The 18652-nt window shown below is 48.2% G+C and overlaps 1 protein-coding gene across 2 annotated transcripts; it reads right to left on the reverse strand.

Moving 5' to 3' along the window:
- Positions 1-48: 48 nt before the first annotated feature.
- On the reverse strand, positions 49-14931 carry IL2RB (interleukin 2 receptor subunit beta). Of its 2 annotated transcripts, none has more exons than XM_075429075.1 (10): positions 14682-14931; positions 13305-13402; positions 12849-12975; positions 11211-11316; positions 9920-10028; positions 8779-8927; positions 8192-8363; positions 6318-6414; positions 4400-4484; positions 49-3015 (listed from the first exon to the last, which is right to left on the reverse strand). In XM_075429075.1, exons 2-10 carry the CDS (start codon positions 13384-13386, stop codon positions 2188-2190), a joined length of 1755 nt encoding a protein of 584 aa, XP_075285190.1. In that variant the 5' UTR covers positions 13387-13402; positions 14682-14931; the 3' UTR covers positions 49-2187. The 2 variants fall into 2 exon arrangements, with proteins under 2 accessions (XP_075285190.1, XP_075285188.1); XM_075429073.1 differs by lacking the exon at positions 14682-14931 and adding an exon at positions 13539-13684.
- Positions 14932-18652: the final 3721 nt, after the last annotated feature.

An 18652-nucleotide genomic window follows, 5' to 3' on the forward strand; every position in this document is an offset into this window, starting at 1 on the left:
AATCCTTTCCCCCCACCACAAAGGACAGAAAAACACTGTAGATTCCTTAATATTTCTTTTATTCACGAAGAGGCAAAGTTTTTCTTCTGTATTCATCTTAGCAGCAAGGATAATTCAGAAGCTTATGAAGATCTACATTGGGACAGGATAACCATCAGTACAACTAGGATCCTTTTGCCCATGTAAGATAGCAAATTGCCCATTAGGGGCAAGGGATTCAGTGTCTTTTTCTGAAGTCCATCTGGGAAGATTCTTGAAGTACAGCAAACAGCTGGGCAAGACTTATGCTTCCTTATCTGGGAAGCTGTGGGGTCTTATTCAACTGCTGTCTCCTGGAGATGATGGAGCAGTCCACATCTTGATGCAGATGGTAAAGAAGCTGGTGAGAGGAAAGGTATAGCTCCCCCAGTCTCTCAGCTGCCAGCAGGCTCAACTCCTTTGAGCAGCTCTTTTGAGGTGAAATCCAAGCCAGAGGGTGACCCCATAGCTGGGACGATAATGACATTCAGGCTGCACAATGCAAGGCCAGGTAACAGTGTGGGACCGGGACAAAGGGGAAGCTCATCACTTGTACAGACAGAAGTAGGGAAGAATTAGTTCTGGGTGACACTCACAGGGGCGTCAAGTTTGATATCCTTGACCTTTTCGATATAAAAACTCTTATAAGAGAGATCTTTAGCATTGGGCTGGTATTTTCCTACTGCTGAATAGTCCAGAAATATGGCAAGAAAGTGGACAGACAATACAGATGTTGAATGCAGGGATGGATGTAACCAGAACAGCTTGTCTTCCTTTGCCTTGCCACTTTTATTTTGTGGTGTGCTGCTTTTTCTCAACATAGATCAGCAAACATAGTGGAAAAAGAAAAAAAAAAAGTAGTCTTTGCTATCCCCATTCTTTGTGAGTGGATTGAGGTTTTCTTTTCAGCAAAGGTGCTGATTCGTGGGTTAGTTTTCTGGGCTCATTCACCACATCTTTGCCACTAATCAGGCAATGGTTTCCCTTGAGCAATGGAAGGAATAGGCAGCACTGTTGCAATGTTTTCCACTAATACAGGATGTGGGATGAACTATTCTGCATTCAGCTTTTCGTAGTCAAATAACCGTATTTTGCCAGCAGGGCAGAAAGGCTTTCGATTTCATGAAAAATATTGCAGCAAGAGTGGGAAATCGTGTGCGTTCATTTTACTGCCATCATCAGACCTGGGGGAAAGAAGGGGGGGGGGGGATTTCCCCAGTATTTTTAACCCAGTAATGGGGATTTCTTTTACACTACACTGCTTAGACAGCTGACACAGTTGTGCCTCTGACCTGGTCTTAGAGACTTGAGTCTAAAGCTGGACTGAGTAGCTCAGAATGTAATTTCTGATTAAAAGCTGAAGTGGGGACATCACAGAAAAAAATACACCCTTGGTCAGTCAGGAGGAGATGTTTTCACCCATCATCAGCCTCAGCACTGACTGGCAGTGCTACTGTCCCTTGTACAAAATTTTATATCCACCTTTTCAGGCATTTCTCCCTCCCTTTAGAATTTCTTAGGCTGGGACGAGGCAAATGGACCATGTGCCTACTCAACCTCAAAGCTGAGTGCTATTTTGCACCAAGATGCAGAACATGGAAGTGCTGGCACAGCCTCCTACTGGGAGCTAGGAAGGAAAAAACAAGCTGGTGAGGTTCAGAATGGCACTTGAGCAGTGTAGGAAGGGGTTTCTATGCCACCACATCCAGTAATAGCAGAGAAACAGGTTTAGTTATGAAGGAGAGTCCTTGTTGGCCTGTATACCTAAGAATCAGGCTTCTCCATCTCTGTTAGCTGTGTAGCCGCTGAACAGCTTTAATGTGCCTTTATCATTCTCCATGTGTTGCTTTACTGTCCGCTAGCCCAGTTCTCCATGCAAAATGTCCTCTCAATTCCAGCAGTCTGTCTCACTAACGCTTTACCTTGGGAACTAGTTCTGTATGGGTAGCATCTAATGATCTAAACATCTGTGAATTTACACCTTGTCCATCCTATCCCTTTTCTGGTTTTGCAGCACTCTAGAGTAACTGTGTTCTCCAGCCTCATTAAAGAACAGTCCCAATGGGTTTGATGCTAAAGTTACATTCACGTCCTATATAGAAAAACTGTTCATCTAGCCTTCCCTGAAGAGAAGGCCTTTCCCGCCTGTGGATTTCCTCCAGGCAGATTCTAGGCAGAGCAATGGCTGTACTGGCTTTGGAGGTCCCTCAGAGAAAGGTAGGCACCAGTGTTTGGGACCTGGCTGGAGAAGGCTGTTCTGCATGGATCCTCATCCTGGGTTTGCCTTAGAGGTGGAGGCTGAGAGAAAGAAGAGGTAGCATGTGCTGCTGGTGTACAGGGGTCAACCAGAGGGCCTGCCTTCCCACTCCCCTCTGTTACATCGATAGTATCGCTGTCATGAAGGTCCGATCGGTCAGGAATGTCAGTGTCCAGCTGGCACAGGGCCTCAGCAGGTTGTAAAGCTGCTTTGTCTGTCACTTTCTCATTCTGTTTCAGAACTGGTGTTGGTGAGGTGCCTTCACTTGACCGGAGAGCCCCAGAAATAGCCATCGCCCGCTGGGCTTCACCTTCTGTCTCTTCCACGAAAGAGCTGTTTTGGAAGCCCCGGGTCGCCTTGATGCAGTGAAGGAAGTTGTGGGACAACACAGACACGTCCTCTGCCAGCGTGCAGAGGTCTGGGGAGGGGAGAGCATGGTAAGACTCACCATCCTCGCTGCCACTGCCCTCCTGGGTGAAAGGCTCATAGGTGAAGTAGACCTGACAGGGCTCAATCTCAAAGGAGTTGGAAAGGTGGAAAAAGAAGTAGCCTTGGTTGGTGAAGCAGCTGGATACAGAGTGACCACTGGTTTCTATGGGAGGATCAGGAGTCAGAGTTCCCTTGGAAAGCAGAAACTGGGATTCCTGGTCATTCTTCTGCATCACCTCAAGCATGGAGATCTCTGGGGCTGTGCTGTTCACACAGAAGGAAGATGTGGAGAATGGGGAGGAGAGCCATTTCTGATGGGGAAGAAACAAGACAGAGACTGTTATGCCTGAAGTATAACACTCAGTGAGGAACCAAGGGTTTCTTCTCCTGAGTGGCCACAGCAATCAAGTGACATTTTCTCCATCCAAGCAAGAGCTGCTGGAGGTGTGTGTGGGAGGAAATTCACACTTGTTAAGTCTCATCTGCAGGATTTTCAGAAAGACTGTATCTTTCTGTAACTTTGAAATCAAGAGCAGATCTTGCAAGCCTATGTTTTGAGATTTCTGGAGGGGGGAACAGAGGATGGAGGATTAAAGTGAAAGGAATAAAAAAAATTGCAAGGCCATAAGATGAAGTGAATGTGGAAACGTGAAAAGCAGTACTGGGATGTGTCTCATGCAATCTATTCCTAGGTGCTGAACCAGTTTGTGATATGTCCGCATGGCTCTGTACAGATTTCTAGTCTGAAGTGCTCTTCCAGGCCCCCTGTGCCTAGATTTCCACACTCACCATGAATGAATGCACCATCCCGCAGTGCATCATTGTCCTTAAAAATAAACTGGTTTTGATAACATCCAACTTCATTGCCTTTATGGCAAGTAAAGCCAATTTTGCTGGTTCTTTCCGCACTGAGAAAGTGTCTTCAGTGCCTACTGCACACCCCTGCCCCGCCTACTCTGCAGTCTTCCCAGTAGTTTAAGCTTTCTAAAGCTTTTTGCTCTTAGGCTGTTCCAAAGCTTTGCTGTCCTCTGGAACCTCTGCAGTTTCCACCCTTCTTAAAGCGAGATGCCCCTTGGGATCACCTCCCACGTCTTGCATCTGACACTCCCTTTAATACTGCACAGAATGGTAATTGTCTCCTTGCAGCTGCCCATACTCACAGCAAGAATAGGGGATGGGAGAAAGTGGGGGTGGGGAAAGAAGGGAAAGAGACAACAAGAATGCAGATAACAGCCAGGTGCCATCCAGAGTGATGGCAATTCGTGTTAGGTGCAGAAGAAAGATTCACAGCCAGGAGGAGTGGATCACAACAGGAATTCTGGAGCAAGAGCTGGGCACCTAGGGCAGTCAAGGAGGGACAGAAGTGGGGTGCAAGGGGATCTGAGATGGCAAGCTCCCTCCCGCAGGTCCCTTGTTTTCTCTGAGGCTGCCCGTTAGGGGAGCAGGGTGCTGAGGTTTGCGTGGTTTGCCGTTTCTCAGTTCTGTAATTAGAAATGTCTCAGCCGAGTGTCAGATTTTAGAAGGTCAGAAAAAAAAACTCGAGGGGAGGACCCAGCAGCTGGTGCTACAGGCACATGTGTCATGTGTGCACATGTAGATCTGACAACCGGGTGTCTGTCCTAGGCATGTGTGGCTGGACCCTCCTTTCCCTCATTTCTCCCTCATAACCACGTGGCTTCATCCCTGGTCCCATACCTGAATGTCACCTCCATGAACTGAAACAAGTGGGGGAAAGAACTTCTCTGGATCTGGAATGTGAATCTTCAGGATCTTTTTAAACCTTGAGAAAACAAAAGGAGAAGGAGGAATGAAGCAGGACCTGAACCTGACCAATCTGGCACTGTGGTGGGGGTAAGAGAGAGCATCATAGCTCATGGGTACTACCCTGGCTTGGGGGAAAGGTAAAATAAGAACAAGCCTGAGGGCTCTCCTTGCTCTTGTGTGTCCTGAAATGCAGTAGCTGAGGGATGAGAGGTAAAGAGATGAGGCAGTTAAACCTGGACAATACACTCCCCTCAGCCTTTTCCCTAGGGAAGCCCAACCAGCAGTTCCCTTGTTTCTTCCCTGGCTTGACTGGTCACCTTAACTTCTCCACCTGCCCCCTTAGCTCCCTGTTCTGATGACAAGCAGGGCAGGTCTCCCTTGTTTCCAAGCTCTAGCTCTTTTGAGTTGCCCCTCTCTTTGCTTTGCTATTACCACAATGACTTGGAGGACCACATGGCTTGAATGGGACCATCACTGGCAAAGCTGTGCCACAACTGTCTGTATGTCTTGTCAGCAGGACACTGCGTGGTACAGCTAGGACACACTAGTTGTGCAAGCAATCTGAGCACACCTTGTGCAAGCCCAGTGGTGTCTACTTTACTGGATCCAGTGTACTGTCATCCTGAGGCAGCAGGAAGTGATCTAATTTGCTCCTCAGTCCCTCAGAGAGGTTGGCTGATCCTGTCAGGTCTTTGCTGAAGCTTTGGTGTGGGATGATCTGAAGAAAAACCCTCCTGACCTCTGGAGGCAATCAGTGTACTCTCTGAAGCATCAGAATTTGCTAGTTCTTGCATATAAACTACCTTATATCACTGCAGATGCTATTTTTATTCATGCGTGTCTAATCCTTCCTTGGATCTTACCTCAGCATTATCCTCCATCCAGTTTCCTCAGGTTAATTATACTCCATGGAGGAAGGAGCCTTTTTTATCTCTCTCTGTGCTGTATAGCTAACATTTCCTCATCCTTGTGTTACGATTCAAGCTAAAACACAGTGACCACTGACTTTCTGAGTATCCATCTTCCTTCAATATGCATCTTCTTTCCTTACAGAGAAGTCATCCCAGCCTCTGCTGCCTCATCCCTGACAACATTTCTCCCTGCTCCCTGCCACGAACATCAGCATCCTGCTTCTCTGCCCCTGCCCTGAGATGAGAAAACCTGAGGCTATTTCTAACCTTGGCGTGCTGGCAGGTCACTTTCCCTATTATTGCACAGAGTAACCTTGTGAGACACTTTCAGTCCTGAATAAAAGCAATGTCTTGGTAGAAGCGCTGGCAAAGAGATCTTTAAAGCATGATGTAGATGTTTACCGGCATGTGAAGAGACACTGCATGACTGCACAGACCAAGGAGAGGAAGAATTGTGCTCCTTACTTTGATTACAGACCAGATGTCACCATGTCCTGCCTGAGCTCTTGCCAGAGTGTTTAATCAAGCGAGAAAGTAGCGGTACCTAGGCTTACTTGGTCCTCTCTGCTGAAGGAGTGCTCAGCACAATGGCCTGCTTTTGAAGCGGAAATTTTGGTGCATCCCTGCCAGGAAACACCACTCTAACCCATGGGCAAGAGAACTGCTGAGGCAGCTGTTTTGAATTCAGCCAGAGCATGGCACCAGGTCACAGGAGCGTGGCACAATACGATGACGGTGCTGAAACCACACCATCTTGGGTGGTGATACATCTCCTCAGACAAGTGTCAGACACAAAAATCGGGCTATAAGTGATGTTTACTCTCTATCTCTATGTTACTCTCTATCCTGAGTAATACCAAGTGAAAAATAGCCCTGGTTTTGAGAAGACACAAAAGATACAGGAGAGGAACAGAGAGGAAAACTTGATTCTCATTTACCATTTCAGGGTCCGTAAGTTGAGAAGGAAGGCAGTCCCAATGATTACGAAGATGCAGATGCTCACTATAAGAGCGGGCAGGACTGGCTGGGATGTTTCTGCAAGGTGAGAGAGAATGAGGGAGTGGTTGTGAAAATTTAGCCAGAATTCTGGATGTAGGAACTGCACCCCTTCCATGGCTGTTCAAGCTGATCAGTGACATAAAATGATAATATACAAGTCAGATAAATGAGTTCTGTGTTGTGTCGGATGCCTTTGAGCTGAGATGGGTTTCCGAGACTGCTTGGCATTGCTTAATAGATAATTTGTGCTGAACCGCTTGAACTCCCTGTTCATAACAGCACCGCAGCTGCAGGTTGCCACAGATGAGATGGCACAGTCTACTGGTTGAAGTGTCTATCAACCTGCCTGTCTCATTACAAAGGAAAGCAGGGAGTCCTAAAATCATCTTAAGTGGGATTGAAGACTTCAAACAGCATTAAGAGTCAGTGGAGGAGGCAGAGTCATGGGTTTCATGGGTCTTTAAGAAGGCAGGAGGACCAAGGATGGAGAAGGTTAGGGGTCAGGGGGGTGGCTTCTTTCTTTGGAGATGTGTAGGAAAGATTTAGGAAGCTAGGAAGATTACAGCTTTCCACCACATGATGATTTGGGTACTTGGACCACAGGGTTAGGAGAAAGAGATGGAATTCCCACATTGCCAGCACTGCCAGCACTCCTCAGGCTTGTCTGGCATTATCTCAAACTTTTCTTAATCTGTCTCTTTCACACACATCACACCAGTGCATTTTTACTTGGTCTTGCTATTCTGGTGCCTGTCTCCTCTGTCTGCCACCTCAGTCTCTGTCCATCCCTAGTACCCCTTGGTCTGGGCCTGCAGAGCTCCTCTGGAGTAGTTGTGAGGAAGCAGATCAAAATAAAAGAAGGAGGAGACATTTTTAGGACATTCTTTCTTTGCCTGTCCTTGAGATGCTACTAAGATTACTTTGTCTCCTCTGCCTCTGGTACCCCAGTTATCTTTGGGTCTTGGTTGCTATGACAACCGGTTGCGGCTGTATCCTATTCATTGACATCACACACTGTCAAAATTTGATCGCCACAGCAACGCAGTGCCCTTTCTAAACATAGCTCCTCTGTTTATACCAGCGCCAGGCACAACAGCGAGAGGCTGAGCAGAGGCAGAGTGGGGGCGATATGAGAAGGAATAACCTCTATCTGCTTATTTTTCGGAAAAGAAATGACAGAGACCACAGCCAATGACTCACCGAAGACACTTGCTCTGGGCACTGTCTTTTAAGGCTGGAGGTGTCCCCCATGCTGTGGTTCATGTTAATGACTGATGCAAGTCTCAGCAGACCTTTTTGGAAGGGACTTATACGTATGTAAATCTTTTGCTTCCTAGACTCAGGTATCCTTCGGTTCAAGAACCGAGTGCTCTGTTTCACTGCATTTCACTCATCAGTTGCTCCAGTGAAAAGCTTGATTTATGTTCCTAGGTCACAGGAGCACCTGAGAAAATGCCAGTCTTGGCCACTGCTTCTGCAGGTCAGACGTCTGATCTGGCCTTTCTTCTCCCACAGTAAGCTAGAGTGGCTGAAGCCATCCCTAATTTACATCTTGTAGATTTTGCCTGGCTTCTGGAAGTGAGAGGGGCTCTTTGGGGGGTCAGGCAGTCTTTGCCCTTAAGCCCTGTTGAGCCAGCCTGACCTAACAGATTAGGCGGGACAGATAATTTCTGACCTTTCTATTACTCTTTAATTAACACAGTCCTCCCTCTCCATCTTCCTCCAGCTTCTCAGCCTGCTTGGGCTTCCTACTTTGTTTTCACTGAGTCCCCTGTTTCCCCTCCAAGCCAGACTGCCTGACTCTGGTCCTTACGGTCAGCATGTGTCCTCCACAGTATCGTCTCGCTCCAGTCGCTCCACACGCCTTTGTAGATATTTAAGGCTCTTGGCCTTGCACGGACAGCTGCCTCATATTTCAAGCCGGGGGAGAGGCTCTCAAACACCATCCACATCTGGTCCTGCTCAATGGTGAAGTTCCTGGACTCCTGGGAGTGGGGCAAAATTAGAGCATCATCAACACCCTGGCTTACAGCCTTATGCACCCGTCTCTTCCAAGACCCTCAGAGAGGACCTGTCTCATATCCTTACACCTCTTGCACTGCTTGTTCAGCCTGGAGGAAAATTATTCTTTGCTTTGTTTTTTTCATCTCTTTCAGGTCTGTCCTGGAGCTGTCTGGATTTCTTTGTGACAGCACTAAGTAAAATAGGATTCCCATCTGCTTCTATGACATTACCATACATTGGCAGCTGGTGACATAGATAAAAGGGTGGTGTGAGGGGGTGTCATCTGCACTCCAGCTTCACCAAAACTGGTTTTGTCCTGAGGAGCAAGTCCTGGGTGATGTAAAGAAGACCAGGATTCATATGGTGACAGGTCCCAGTGCCCCAATTTGTACTCACCTCCCAGGACTGACTTGTGGTTCTGTACCGCACTTGGTATTCCCGATATCCATCCAAATAGTGAGAGGAAATATTCAGGCTCCACGTTAAGTTGTAGGTGTTTTCAGTTTTGCTAACCATCTGAAGATTTCCCGGAGGCCTCATCTTTACTGGAAAGAGAGAAGGAGCAGCGCTGCTACCTCCGCACTGTCTGTCCATAGCAGGGCTCCACTGCAAACCCCACCACTGCAGCAGGGTGGGTGTCTTGGCTGTGCTCACAGACCCCAGCCAGCCATGGCCACGCAAGGTGGTTAGTGAGTTCTCCCTCTCTGTTTCTCCTTCTTCCCCACTGTCGCTGAAGGCAACAGGCCTGTCATCTCCAGGCTGCATCAAAAGCAGCTCCTTCTGTGAACCTATGAGAGCAGCCCTGCAGTCAGTGCATTCCCACACGGCCGTGCATCCTGTCTTGCAGGGCTGATCCACAAGGAAATTGTACAGACAGGAATGGAGCATGGTTGGGGTGATAGCTGCTTCCCAGCTGCTCTTTCAGAGAGCTACAGCCACATGGGATGGAGTTACACAGGCTGCGTGGGCTGAGCCTTCCCAAGCCCTGACTCTAGCCACACCTTCCTATGCCTCACCTTGCAGCAGCTCTATTGGACCTCTCCTTAAGCCAGGAACACTCACACATCCAGCAAAAAAATGACCCAAGCAGACGTTTTTCTGCTGGATTGGTGAGTTGAATCCTTTCAGCAAAGACTGATGCATGCCAAAGCTGTCTTAAAGGAGGCTGGACGCACATATCTGGTAAGGAGCAGGGGAAGAGCAGCAAGACTTTCCCTTCTTTTTGCAGCATGCATTTTTCAGAAGGTCAGCTGAGCTGTCATTCCCTGCTTGAAGCCAGACTCCTAGTGCAAAGTGTTCTCGTGCAACAGTGGCCCAGACACAGGACAGGACAGCAAGTGGCTGGCACGACATTGCGCGCTAGAGGTGCAAGTGGCAGGAGTCCGCATGGTTCGTCTGTGCTAGTTGTAGCAGGAGAAAAGGAAAAGACACGAGTTCAAAATCAGCTATGGGTGTTGCATAGGAGTAGATGGGGAAGAGAAATTAGCTATCACTTTGCGGGGAAGCTTCAGAAACTACAAGACAGAGGAGTACTCACTATTTGCAAGTGGACTGAAATCTTCTATTCTCACAGGTATAGACCTATCTTCTCCAATCTGGCAGTGTACAGACATATTCAGACGGTCTGCAGCAGTGAAGCACTGAGTCTGCAAGGAAAATTTACCATTAGCAATACCAAAGCCTCATCAATAAGCATTAATATTTCTAAGCATTGCATACGTACAAGAGGTTTAGGAATACTTGACAATAAATATGGATGACATTTGCAGTTGAAAGGCATAAGCCTCAGTGGTGAGTAAAGGAATGAAAGATTTGTACTTGACGTGGTTGGGTATTTTTGATCACTGGTGAGAAGAGTACAAAATATTGTGATGTGCTAGTTCACTAGGATTGCTGTATGTGCTGACGAGGCAGGAAGAAAGTTACTTTCTGGGAACGATATTTATCGAGAAAAAATATTTTTACTAAAATATTTTGTGTTGATTGGTAAGATTGAGATGACATTAGTATTAAATATTACTCTTGAAATGCAATGATAATAAAGGGCCAAGTGCATCATGCAGTATTAAATAAGAAATAGGGAAATTATGTTAATTAGGAAGAAATGGTTTTGGAGCTGCTTACCAACCCTACAAGCTGCCTTTGCACATGATGTGCAAGTGTAAGAAAGCTTGTCTGTAGTTTGAACTGGTTGTGACTTTATCAGTAAGGAGAATTAGCTCATATTTGGGTGGGGTTTTTTCTGAAAACACAAGGGCTACAATAATTCTGGATATGACTGGAGGAAGTACATAATGAGTCTAAAAGAACACTAATTTAAATAAAGAATAATAGCTTGAGGATTTGCATCACTATTAGCTCCAGTGATGTGTTGTTGTTGCGTCTTGCATTTGACACATCTAACCAGGCTTCACAGTGGTTAATGATCTGGAAAATGGTACTGACCTCTTCAAGGAAAATGAGGTCAAGAGGTGACCTCAGAGCTGGTGGTGATGTCCATCCCTCCTCAGAGGAAAGGATTAGGGCCAAATGAAGGCAACTGAGACATGGGACACTGCATGTGATCTGTCTGTCCTGCACCTCTGCTGCATGTGTCAGGACAGCATGGCCCAGCTCACAACAAAGCCAGTCCCTCCTGCAGGGGAACTCATGGGGGCAATGCATATTAAAAACACACAACATCAAGCCCAGCTCCAGAACTGGACTCAGGGATTAGGTTTGGCCTTTTTATATTGCTCCTGAGTGTCACACTGCTTATACACCCAAAATCCACGTACAAATCCTTTCCACCTTGTCATTAGCCAGGACATCCCAGATGAATCACTCACGTTACTGTTTTCGCTGAAGGTCTTGATGCATCTCCTTAGTCCTGTCATGTGTTCTGCCTTGAGTAATTCACAGTGCCTCTTAGATTTTTCAGGTAAGGCAAATAACCTGGGTTTTAAGCATGAGAAGTCCAGTGAGCTGGGGAGGCTATTTTGTGTTTAGTCAAAATTCGTGTAACACTAAAGGCCTTTCAAAGCAGTTTACGTCCTACCATATCTGATGAACATGTTACAGCAAGGGGTAACCCCACTTTCTCTCCCCACTGCATCACTCTGACAAATTTTATGTGTTGGCACATGGAGAGTCAATGCATCCCAGTTATTTCAAGCCAAAGATAATAGTAGGTTTCTCTTGCTACCTTCTCTGCTTCCCGTTGCTATCAGAGGGCATGCAGAGCCCAAACACACCTGCTGCCCACAACTGTGCCAATGCAGCCCTGGAGGACAGGAGCCTGTTTCACCCTCTAGGGTTCACAGGTCTCCTTCAAGCCACTGACAGTCCTGTAGGATCTCAGACACTGAGAGAAATGTATGATCTGAACCAGGTCACATTCCAGTCAGCCAGGACCATATCGCACACTTGGCAGTGCTACACCATGACCTCTCTTCTGCTCTGACAAGTGTGGCTGGACAGCCTAAGATGAGCTACAGCACAGGGAGTGACAGGGTGGGAGAGCATCCATGGGATTGCAGCTGAGGGGATATCAGATTAGCTGTTTGTTCCAGCTGTAAAGTCAGATCAAGCCTGGGACTTGCTGATGACTCTGAGAGGGGGTGTCCTACAGGCTTGGTCAAGCCACAGCACAGTTCCAAATCCAGCCCAAATTCCATCCCCAGCCCTTGTGATTCAGTCCCAAAGAGCAACAGAAATGTTTTGGCTTTCTCAGTCCATCCACGAGGCCCTGGAATATATTTGCCAATCTCACCCCATTGGAGGTGTCTCTACGACAGTCAGGAGCAACCCACCCGCTGCCAGAATCACACTGAGTCTCTCCTTATGACAGGCATCCAGGGAAGCCCTTCTGTAGGCTGGTAAGCTTCTTGGCTGGAGGTGTCATATTTAGAGACCACTGAGGCTCAGCCAGCCCCCACTGTGGTACTGACCACACGTCTACCCCTCTGCTGGGAGATGTGTGGGAGAGAAAAAATCATGAACTGAGAGAGATGAAAGGGCCAAGGGAGACAAGGGAAACAATATTTTCCTTCATTTATGGCTACTCAGGGTGCAACATCCCAGCTCATCCTGGCAATGGGCAAATGGCCCCTGAATAACTTCAATTCCACTCTTCTCCACCCCCATCTCTATACATCTTCCTTTTCCACTGAAAATGCCTTTCAGTCCAGAGGGAAGCTACCACGGAAAAGGGATTTTTTTGGAACATGAAGCACAGACAGAGCTATGGAGCTGGAAGATGGGCTGTGCTAGACAGTTTGGGACTGTCAGATGACAAACACCGAGCAGTGGCCAGCATCTCAGCCCACGTGGGGTTAGAGACAGAGTTCAAAACAAAGCCCCTTGGTTCTGTTACTCCGCTACACCTGGTGTGGGGAGGGAGAACCTACATTTTTGTTAAGTGGTAACCTTTCCAGGACATTTTTCATTCAAAGCATTTGCTTTCCTCAGCCTCACCAATCACCCACCTGTCACAAAAACCAAACGTTGAAAAAATCTCCAGCTGGCATGGTGCTTCAACCAGGTCCTTCACTGGGTTCCAGTCACAGAATAGAGCTGCCCGTGAGTCATACCAACAAGTGAGGCTGGAGGCACCTGCCAGCAGAGAAGAGACGGACAGTAAAGTGGCTGAATTAGCAATGAATTTTGGCATCAACCATCAGCCTGGACAGTTCTGCCCCATCCAAAACTACAGACTGCCTCCTCTGCTGGGTTACTGTCTCCAAGTAAGAAAGCCAGAGCCACGCACTTTATGTCTTTGGAGGTTACTGTGCTCATAAGAGACCTTTAGCTACTGCAAGCTCCTCTGGCTGAATGTTACACAACAAGCACCGCACAGCAACACACCGTGGCACACACACTCCTCCACTGACCCCTCTCCCTGCTTGCCCAGCTGGCGGGGGTGAAGGGAAAACACTCCTTACCTTGTGCCGAGTCTGATGCCTGCGAGAGAGGTGTGAGGCTGAACAGCCAGAGGTGACACAGAAGCAGCAAAGAGGGCTTCATCTGCACTGGTGACACACTGAAAGAGAGAAGACACCCCCCCCCAGCACAGCTCAGCAATGCAAATTAGGAAAATGTCATCTCACAGGAGTCATCCACTGTCCCAAGGCAGGGCTCAAAGCCAGTGCCAGTCTTCCAGGCTCAGAAAATCATACCCTTTCCACTCCGGAGTCTCTGCTTTTCCCTCAGCGCCTCATTGTTTTCCTGCCTTGGGTGCTTTGCTCAGCACTGAAACCATTCGGTGTGCGACACAGATGGGCTGCTTGCAGGAGTAATGCCTTCTGGAAACGTGTGTGTGAGTGCACAGCGGTCCGCGTGTATTTTTTCAGGCTGCTTGCTGACTCAGGTAGAGAGTGCTGCCTTGGCTGCGCACGGCTTGCGTTTTGAAGAGCTTCTTTTTTTGGTAAGCCCTGAGGCTGAAATAACTAGGTGCTTGCTGAGTAAGAGGGGTGTCTGGCTGCAACTGACAAAAGTTCATTGCATAGCTCGTGGCTTTGGAGGTAGATTCAGATGGCTTGTTTGGGACAGGGGAGGAAATCAGGGAGAAGAAGGAGTTTACCAGGTTCTGGAAAGTCAAGGCTTTACCATGTCACAAAATATTACAGTGTCACACACAAAGCATGCACCATCCTTGCCAAGTAGACCCTGCACTGCCTTGGAAGGAACCGTGCTTTTAGATGTATCAGAAAAATTGGGCTTTGTAATTGGGAAACTCTGCAGCACCCCTCATCTACCTATGGGACCCAGTGAGACTGCTTGTCTTAAAAAGCCTGTACAGCCATGCTCTGTATCAGCAGACTGGGCTTATGGGCTTCTTATCCAAGCCTCCTCCTCTTCCCATCCACCTCGACACCCGCACCTTGAGTTCTGCCTCTGCCCATGGAGAAGAGACCACCCTCACCTCTCTGCAAGCCTGGAGCCCAGACAGAGTTGAGCAAAACAAGACAGAGTCATGCTGGAGCCTGCTGGGACTGCCAGGGGAGCAGGAAGAGAGGGTTTATAAAGGACTGGCATGAGGCAGAATATCGATTCCCGTTGTGATGAAAGATTAGGTTCAGAGGAAGAAAAACATGACGACAATGCATTAACAGACAAAGGGGAGAGAAAGAGAGAGAAAGCAAGCAGGCAGCTTGGTGAGATGTGGGGTATGATTAGAGGACTGTGGAGAAAGAGAGAGATAAATATGTGCTCAGCCCTCCCCAACGGCGAGATTCAGTTTGTCAGACTGAAACTCCTTCCAAGACGCTTTTCAGATCAGCCACCCGCATGTGGGAGAGAACTGGCATCACCCCCTTTACCTTCCAGTTCCAGACACCCGGTGGTCCAGACGAAGGGAGTCCCTGGGGACCGGGTCGCAGGGTTGGATGGAAGCAGGTGCTGGATGTCAAACTGTGAGGGGAGCGGGGAGGGGGGGAAAGGGAGAGGGGTGGAGGCAGATATCCGAGCTCAATGCATGTCCAACTGTCAGGCAGTGCTGCTGGAGTGAGACAGATGCCTCCAGCCTGGCAGTTCTGCTGCAGACCAATTCCTCTCGTATGTGCGTGGTCTCTCTGTCTTCTCCCTCTCACCTTTGCACAGGAAGCTGCTGCTTGCTTGCCTTGTCAGACTGAGACGAGGCCCCGAAGTATCGAAAAGGCTAGCGAGGCCGAGAATAAAAAGCCCCAAACCACGTCCTACTTCCTGCTGGTAAAGCAATAGGTGCAGAAACAAGGGTGGAGGGATCAGGTGTTAGCTTATAGTGCTCAGATATACTGGGACCAGTTTGTAACTATTGCTGGGAAGCAAAAGAGAGAGACAGAAGGACCTGTCCTCTTGGGACAGCGGCAAGAGACCCATAGCTTCCTCTTTCAGACACCCAGACAGACCACTCATACCCCTCTCAGGGTCTGCACATGTGCACAGGTCAATTTGAAACCAGGGATAGGAGTCAATCCAAAGTACAAATATCATGGACCACTTTGTGAAAAATAACTCGAGTCATTGACCTAAGCAACATCAGAATGAAACCAGCCTCCCTACCAGTGCCCCAGTTTCAGAGGATCCATCCTGGGTCAGGGTGGGAGTGGAACGAGGGCAGTGCTGAGTGTGAGCAAGCTGAAGGCACAACCCTCACACTTGCAGATGGTGTGACACCACAGGAACACCCATCTCACGGTCTCCCTACCAAGCTGAGCACCCCACTCGCTCCACAGAAGGAAGAATCACCTCCTCTGACCCGAGTGTCACAGCTAGTCCAGGCAGGCAACACCGCCCTGCAGGAGCTGCAGTGCCTGTTTGGTGTGGCTTGCCCGTTCAACAGGCCAGAAAGGGATGCAGAAAATATGTTCGCCTTCTTCCAAAGCTTCACGTGACCTCACCTTTGCAGACAGAAAACCCCTCACAGGCCCTTCAGGGCATGTTTAGTTTTAGGAAATCCTAAATCCAGACATCTTCCCCAGCACGCATGGCTCGTACCTCCCAAGCCAAGAGAGACGCACAAACTCAAATCCACAGCCCAATCGTTGCCCCGTTCACACATAGGCATGCACATGCATGCGTTGCCCTGCACACCTCTCTTTTTCCACACACAAATATAATTTTCTGAAGTGCAGCACGTCACGTTTCCTGTCTGGTCTGGGCTGCATGAAGATGGCCACTGGTGTGGGGCCAGATGATGAGAATCTCCTTTTATACACACAGTGGTCACCACACACTGTGTTCCTCATCTTTCTTCCTAGAGCAGCTCAAGGACCAAGATCAGGTCCAGCAAGCAATTTTTGGTGACCAAAAGCAGCCAGAGGCTAATCTCAAGTCTCCAGAGAGTTCCTTTTTGAGGACTGTATAAACCTGGAGGATGGGGCCTCCTCCCTTAACAACAAAGGGATCTTGGTTTCAGGTAGTGGAAAAAGGGTGTGGGAGGAGGATGGGTTTTTAGTCACAGGCAGTCCAGCACAGAGACTGGATCTCAGAAGATACCAGACTTCAGAAGTCTGATGTGTTTTGGAACAAACAGTGATTTGAAGGCATGGGCAGAGCCATTTTGAAGGGGGTTGCAACAGTGGATCTCATGGCCATTTCTGAGAGAATCATAGAATCATAGAGTAGTTGGGATTGGAAGGGAGCTTTAGAGGTCATCTAGTCCAACACCCCCCCCCCCCGGAATGAGCAGGGACATCTTTAACTAGATCAGGTTGCTCAGTGTCCAGGGACGGGCTATCTGCCACGTCTCTGTCCAACCTGTTCCAGTGTTTCACCACCCTCATTGTAAAAAATTTCTTCCTTCTATCGAATCTGAATCTACACTCTTTCAGTTTAAAACCACTACCCTTTGTCCTACTGCAACAGGCCCTGCTGTAGAGTTTGTCCCCATCTTTCTTGTAAGCCCCCTTTAAGTACTGAAAGGCTGCAATCAGGTCTCCCCACAGCCTTATCTTTCCTCACTGCTTGCGACATGGACCAGGAGTCTGAGAGGTGTCATTTGGATGCTCTTGCTAGTCATCTGAAGACTCCTGTTACAGCTACCCTTTGTGAGGGCAGCTGGGGAATCTGACCAGCCTCTGTTGAAGAGGAGCAGGGGAGAGGATGGGCTGCGTGCTCTCCTGCTCTGGTAATCACCTGCTGTGGCAGTTGCACCATGGAGGCTCCCACCAGGGTGGAGCTGTAATGGCATGCATCATCAGGGCACAGTCTGCCTTTCCCTGGAACTCTTGAAATGAATGCAGCTTACTTTGGTGCAGATGTCCTCAGCTGAAGCAATGAAGTGCTCTGTAACTTCTTGGTATCACCAGCTGCAATGCAGTATTCATGTTAACCATCATTTTTCCCATTTGTCCTTCAGACTCAGAAATCTGCACCTTCCTTCAAACCAGAGATCACTTTGGGAAGAGCACAAAGCACCCATTTATTGTTCAGCTTATCAAGGAAAAATGCCCCCACTGATTCCCTTTCCCCCATCCATCTTAGTGGTTAATGTGTAAGAATCAGATGAGGATGATTCTGTACTGTGGTACCTGAAATAGTGGAAGAGGAGAACATAACACGTAGGTAGTCCCTAGAGAAGACGAGTGGCTGCTACAGTTGAAAACAAGGATTTATCCAGTCAGCCAGTTCACTGAAGACAGTTTTTCTTAGATCTGGGTCTCTACGACAGATTCTCGTGCAGATATTTTGCTTTCTGGTAAGGACTGGTGTCACACTGAAGGCTTTCCCAATGAGAGTCCTAACAGAGAGCCAGCTCTCCTCTACCCAGACAAACTTTTGTAACAGTAGTAAGGGATATACCTCTTTGTCAAGTGAGACTGGAATTGATTGACTTTTCCAGACTTCTGGAGGGAGGCAGAATGGTACAACGGATCAGCTAACAGACCGCCAAACACCAACGCATGGAGACATGGACTGCCTCAGCACGTTTAATTTCCATTGGAAACACAGTTTAAAATGTACTAAAACAACAACTGCGTGGCATAAGTAAGAAAGTGTTTCCTACACAGGCATGACACCATGACTGTGTTCAGACTCGATCTGATACAGACAAACACACTTGCTGTCAGCAGAGTTTTCAGACTTGATTGCCCAGGATGTTGTGCTACTGAGAATTTGGCACTTTTTATCTCCTTCACACCAACATTGTTAGGAATGGTGCCATTTCTAACATGAGAAGCCAAACAAAACCACATTGTCAGTGACACATGCGAGGTGTTCTTGTGATTACCTTCCTGTCCCCATAATGGTGACCGAGACAGGCGAACTCACTAGTCAGCGTTGTTGCTCAGTGTTGAAGCAGCAGGTAAAAATATGGTGTTGAAGGTCTGGTTAAAGGTGTTGTTTGGGCCAGATCAGAGCTTCAGAAGCATTGTAAATTTTGAAAATCCTCAAGGCTGGGACAGCTGCTTACACACAGGCTCATCTTCCCCCTCTCCCCCCCCCAGCCGCTCTGTTTTCATTAGAGAAGAGCAGTGCTGCTGAAACTTCTTATTTTCAGTTGCATGTCCACTGAGAGCCTCTGCAGAATGGCAGAGGTGAAGAGGAGAACAGAGGGTGAAGTGTGAAGGGCAAAAGTATCGCGTGCTGTCTAATTATCTCGCGATTCCTCAGCTCATTAGCTGCCATTAGGCTAGGCACATCCCTTCCCTTTGCTGGCTCTCAGCTAGGACTGGAGTCCCAGGCTAACTGGGAGGCCTCGTCTGAGGTCTACAAACCACCCAGCTCACCAGGGGTGAGCTCAGTGCAAGGCTCAGTGGATCCATCTCGGTGTCCTGTCCCCATGGCTCTCTGGAGTGGAGCCGTGGGA

The sequence above is a fragment of the Opisthocomus hoazin genome, chromosome 8, assembly GCF_030867145.1.
Source record: "Opisthocomus hoazin isolate bOpiHoa1 chromosome 8, bOpiHoa1.hap1, whole genome shotgun sequence".
In the NCBI taxonomy this organism is placed as follows: domain Eukaryota; kingdom Metazoa; phylum Chordata; class Aves; order Opisthocomiformes; family Opisthocomidae; genus Opisthocomus; species Opisthocomus hoazin.